At 40.7% G+C, this 6,095-nt stretch overlaps 1 protein-coding gene across 1 annotated transcript; it reads left to right on the forward strand.

The window, feature by feature from the left end:
* The first annotated feature begins 604 nt into the window (after nucleotides 1-604).
* LOC125899039 (protein ripply1-like) lies at nucleotides 605-5,739 on the forward strand. Its single transcript, XM_049593193.1, has 4 exons — nucleotides 605-877; nucleotides 2,329-2,407; nucleotides 3,775-3,848; nucleotides 4,742-5,739. Exons 1-4 carry the CDS (start codon nucleotides 780-782, stop codon nucleotides 4,941-4,943), a joined length of 453 nt encoding a protein of 150 aa, XP_049449150.1. The 5' UTR covers nucleotides 605-779; the 3' UTR covers nucleotides 4,944-5,739.
* The last annotated feature ends 356 nt before the right edge of the window (nucleotides 5,740-6,095 follow it).

Genomic DNA, 6,095 nt, shown 5'->3' on the forward strand with positions numbered 1-6,095 from the left:
CATAAAAATAGATTTTGTACCCCTAAATAGTTTTTGATTCTTAGTCACTGATTAATTTTTGTGGCAGACCTGTAACTTTTCTTTGTGGTATTAATATCAAAAAGACCTGGTTACACATAAAACAACAATATTTCTTTGAACATTTCTAATCCATAATTTATTAAGGTTTAGTTTTTGTGCATCCTCTCTGTAGGCTATATAAGGATTAGTATTAGTTCATTTATTTGTGTGTGTTTTTTTGCCTCTTTTATTTTTGGATCTGTGTCTTTGTCCTTTTACATTTACTTTCTCTTTTTTAAAATAATACTTTGCAAAAATGGAAATATTTTTTGGAACTGCTCCTGCACTGTAATTTGAGCATCTGTTAATAAAAACAAATCTTCAAACAAAGTATATTTCTTTGTTTCATCACACTCATATTCAGTGTTTCATTGTGTAATCACTGATGAAGATAGTCAACGATGAGTCCATTTGCAGTTGGGTAACATTTGTCGCTCAGCAGGGACTGTGCCCTCCCTCCTAGCTGCAGCACACACACACACACACACACACACACACACACACACACACACTCCTCCTCCTCCTCCTCCAGGCTCCAGTGCTTTATAAACCCCCTGACATCCTCTTGCTCTTTCTCAGTACCACTAGTCTTTCGCCTGCAGATACCGTCGCTCCATCCGCTGCAGTCCGGTCCTGCATATTAAGGGAACACACCTGCAGTCCTCCGACAATAGAGAAATCATTCGGTGTAATATCTACAGGAGAAGAAGCCGATAAAGATGAGTTCCGCGTGCCTGGTCCTCCAGCAGCCGTCCTTCAGCGCAGCACCGTGGTCGCGCCCGCTGCCAGTGAGCAGCAGCTCGGACACAAACGGCAGGTAGGCACCGCTCAGTGACTGCAATTCAATTTCAATGAACAGGGTACTAATGGAGGAGCTGTTAGCTAATGCTATACTCAACACACTGGCTGGGAATTAGCTGCTGTAGCTTAATGGTAGTTTCAATCACTGTAGCGTTACGTTTCACAGCAGCTGCTGTTAGTGACAGATGGCGTTATGTGACGCACATTAAAACACACCTTTATTTAATTTGCAGCATTTTGATAACACACAGCTGGGCTACATTTTGTGTCGAAGAAGTGTTTGCTGGTTGAAGCGAATAACACGGTAGCTAAGCTAACTGTAGGTAGCTAAACCAGAGTAGGAGTGGTTGCTAGGCGACAGGAGCAGAGATCCATAGTTAGCTTAAAAGGCTAACTAGATGAAGCTAAGGGACTGTTCGTTAACGTTAACTTGCTTATCAGAGAAGGCTGGTGGCTGGGGTGTGACTTACTATGTGTATTGTGTGATTTATTAGAATTATAAAATGTACCCTTTGATGTTTGTAAGTTAAAAATTGGAAAGGAAATCCTGGAGTAGAAAAAAAAATGAATTTCTGCTTTTGTCGTGCATGCTAGTTAGTTTGTGCCAAATTGTTTTGAGACATAGAATAAGTGATTTGACGAAATAATACTATTTTAAACTTAATTGTGTGGTTTTTATTTATTAATGTGCTTTGGTTGGAAGCGTTCATTGCACGTGATGTGCCCAAGGACCATCGGAAATTTGAAAATCCAACAATTATTTCTGTTTATACAGTTGCTAGCGATGATAAAGATGTAATTTTGGTGATTTTTTTTAAAGAAAACCTGCCTTCCAAACCTGTGCAGGGTTTTTGTAAAAAAAAAATAAAAAATAAAAAAAGAAAGTAAAATAAATTTTAAAAAATACTAATATTTAAATTTGTATGCCTCTCCCAAAGCCCGATAAGTCCCTCCACAGTGCTTTAAAAAATTATTTGACATGCCTTCACCCTTTACCCAAACCCGTCGTCCCACATAAATAACAAACAGTCCCTAAATAAACTGTTCTCCTAAACAGAAACTCTGTTTATTAAAATTGAAAGTCACAACCAGGTGTTTTAGCACAGGTAATGGTCACCAGAAGAAAACTGCTTTTCCTAATTTACTTGAACAAGGGGATTTTTGTTGTTGTTTTCACCAGTCTTGCTATCTTATGGATCTATCTGATAGTTTTATTTAAAAAATATTTCCAACTCTTTGATTAACCAGATGCACAGGTAATATCACAGATGTATGTAACTCTCTGTTATGTGTTCACTCCCATCTGTAAATGGTTATTATCCACAAGGTGCTACTAAACAAAACTTCTCCCAGCAGTGTCTGTCGAGCTGTTTTTACAGTAGCTTAGGATCAGTTTGACTTCAAATTATGACTCCTATTATAGTAGTTTTAGGATGTAATGAACCTTATGTTTCCCCCTCCTTGCAGCCAGACGACACTCTGGAGACCATGGTTATCCAGCGACAAAGATGGACCAGACCGATGCCCACGGAGCAAGCTGTCCTGTGTAAGTTAGTTTATTATCTTAGACTTTATATTTGCACTCTTCCTACTTTGTCTTGCAGCTGCTGTACAGCAGTTTCCCTCAGGATGAATAGAGTTTTATCTAATCTTATCTTAGGTATGTTGAGAGACAAAATCTTTGACGAGGCAAACAAAACAAAATGTCTCATGATGCGTGTCTGTTCGGGGCTTTCCTGTGCGTGTTAAGGCAATTGAGGACGTCAGTCATGTGGGGTTCATCAAGAGCAGGGGGCAGCAGAGGTTGAGGAGCATGTCGGCATCAAGTGGTTTTGCCTCTATAAGGTCACATTCAAACTGCCCTGTGTGGGAAGTAAAGCAGGCCTTTAATTCATTTGAATGGCACCAGAGCATTGATGCCGCAGGGTTGTTGCAACCCATGACTCCCTGGCTGCCTCTGAAACACGTCCTATCTCACATGGCAGTGTAAAGGCTGCACTTTGAAGTAAAAATGGTCATGAATAAATTAGAAGAGCAAGAAACCAAAACCTCTCGGCAGTTTACAAGGGTGACTAGAGGAGTAGCTGCTCATAATGTGTTTAGTTTTATTAGATTACGCTTAAATAAAGACACACGTTGTGACATGTGTGTAGATGGCTATCATCCTCCTTTCCAAGTCTGCTTTTGCTAACACGCACAGAATGACACCAGGGTGGGAATTTAACACCAGCCTGGTGCCAAATGATGGTTCGTTCTCAACATCAGCTGCATTGGCACGAGACCAAAAGGCGCATGTCGTCTTTTCTCCTCTGACATTTGGCTGGGTGAATTAGTTGTTATAATTATTATGAAATTATTTATGTTATCAGTGTGACCAGAATGTAGTGATAGAGTGGCACCCCTCCCCTAAAAGCTGCATTGCTTCCTGCTTGTTGAGGGAAAGATGCCAAAACGAACACCTCTGGGGAGAGTGCGGCTGAGGGGAAATTCCCACAGTCCCTCTGGAGAGCACACACCTCGTTACACAGCCGCTCCCTTCACACGCTGAGCGATGTGCCAGCTCATTGCTGCTTCAGCCTGTGATGTGTTAACGCTTTGCTGGCCATCTGATCGCCACTTGAGAGTTTAACAGTCCCATTTTAAAGGTTGTTTAAATGTCCACTAGAGGTCTTTCTACAGGTCGCAGTTTGGTTTTGCCTGACTTGCAGAGTCAGGGTCAAGGAGTATGACTGACTGTAGTTTATTCCTCTGTGTTCTTTTTAGTACCAAATCACTCAGTAACAGTGATAGATTTTTTTTGGCTACTTGGGTGTGTCAGAAACAAGTTTCAGCAGTTGCAGAGCAACATTATTGTTCATTTGGAGTGATGTTTGTGTCTAATGCACTTATCCTGTTTGTCTCTGACTCCCTCAGCCTTACTCCAGACCCACACTGCCAGGCTGCCTCTCATCAGATGGGAAACCTCAGGCCTTCCAGCACCCTGTCAGGTCAGTATCCTTTCTGTCTCTACATGCTTCTATTCTTAAATATGAACACTGGCTTCTGTCAGCATAGATTTATGGATTATAGTGGAGAGTGTAGTTTGACTCTACTGGAGTTCGAGCTAAGCAGCATCTATTTTCTACAATTTTTTTTTTTAGCGTTAAGTCAGAGGAATGCCTCACCCCCACCATTTGTCTATCAGTTATTCACCTCGCATTACACTGAATTCATAAAAATTCAACCAGCTTCGACAGAAGAATCCAAAAACTGAGAAATTCTTGATTTTTGGAAGTCACAGGGCTTCACATTTAACAACAGCAAAACCATATCAAAACATCCATTTACAAACTCACACTACTTGTAAGGTGTAATGCAAGTCTCATTAATCCACTCATATGCTCAGTACTTTCCAAACAGACAGCCATTCCTGACAGGGGAATGAACCAAAACTGAAACGTACCCATGCTCTCTTTAGAGCCACACTCTGTTGACAAAAACATTAATTTTGCCTCGCTGAACGCTGGAGCTGCTTGTATATGACTGCCTCGTTCGTTTGTGTTATTGTGTGACTTTAGTGATTCCAAACTAACCCTTTCAAACACTTAAATCACACATTAACACAAACAAACTGATGGAGGCAGCGGTAGACGAGCAGCTCCAGTGTTCTGTGAGGTAAAATTACTGTTTTCATCACTGGGGTCTGGGGTCACCTGTCGTATTTTTTCTTATTTTTATCATCTTATGTCGTGGTAAGAGTGATAAGACATAGAAGCTATAGATACAATTCAGCTGCGCCTTAAGATTTTGGCTTGCCCATTGAAGTTTGAAAACCACTGACCTCCATGTTTGTGGTTATTGGCACCTGATCATTACCGTGTTCTCTCTCTCTCTCCAACAGGCTGTTCTGGCCCAAATCCAAGTCATTTGACTATCTGTACAGGGACGGAGAGGCTCTGCTGAGGAACTTCCCCATTCAGGCAACCATCAGCTTCTATGAAGAGTCTGACAGTGAAGATGAGGATGACGAGGACTGGGAGGAGGACGGTGACTCTGAGGAGTGTCTAAAACAGCAGCAGTCTCATTTCACCTCATACAACTGAGTAAGAGGGAGCATCTCTGTCTTCCTGTGAAACGGCTGTAGAGACTGTAATCTGCATTTTGCCTGCATCGACCGTTTCTGCACACTTGATTGTTTTAAACTGCATTTTAAAAGGTGCACAGGACATTTTATAGATTAGAATAAACTCAGCAACGTGGTAGGTGACAAACAAAAGAAGTCACAAGAGAACTAATCTACTGCTTGTTTTAAAAATCAGCATGATTGTGTTTAAAGATTGTGTCTGCCTGCAAACCTCCCTAACGGGTGTCAACAGTATGGCCCTCATCCTGTGTTGCCTACCTAGAGGTGTTCATAATCCAGCAACACTAGGGCAACAGATTTTAACATATAAGGGGAGGTGAATGTTGCTCAAACTAATGCATACAGTTACTCAGAATTACGGCGTCCCATTTCCATTGTAATCTCTGTGTAGTTGAATGGTCTCACATCGCCTGTTGTCTGTGCTGCACACAGCTGTGCAGCACACAGCTGTGCAGCAGTATGCAGTATCTGCTACATAATGTTTTCTCAGTGTGTATGACGAGAGAGGAAAGCCACGCGTCACGTTCTCCCATATTGGGACACTATGTTATGTTTAAAGTCAATCTCAGGGTCTGAACCTTGCCAGTGTATATATAATGTAATCTACGCACATTTCTAACTTATGTTGTACATTGTACATAACTTGTACATAAACACATGTTTACATCGACTTATTTTTTTTTTATACATTTGTGCATCAGTCTCATTTTGTACTGTCCAATCACTGTCCAGACTGAGGTTGTATTAAAAAACTATTTGGGGAATAAAAATGTTTGTTCTCATCTGTTTTTTATCTTCATGTGGATTTATTGTGGCAAGAAGGTTTTCACCTTATCGCTCCTTACAGACTTTAGATGTGGATCTGCTGCTTCTGATTGGTTGGAGGGAGCAGAGGTCTGCAAAGAGGGTTTGAACAAAGAGAAAGAAGATCTAATTTAGTATTTTATATACTATTATGAGGAAAAAGATTTATTTTTGAATTGAAAGGAACAGAGCGATTGACACTTTCCTGTTTTCTTTCCTTTTTAAAACATTTTGTTATGTTAGAGGGCATTATTGCTTCAAAGCAGGGGAAACTGAATGACAATAAGAAAAGATGGAAAAGATTAAG

Source organism: Epinephelus fuscoguttatus, linkage group LG12 (assembly GCF_011397635.1).
Source record: "Epinephelus fuscoguttatus linkage group LG12, E.fuscoguttatus.final_Chr_v1".
NCBI lineage: Eukaryota > Metazoa > Chordata > Actinopteri > Perciformes > Serranidae > Epinephelus > Epinephelus fuscoguttatus.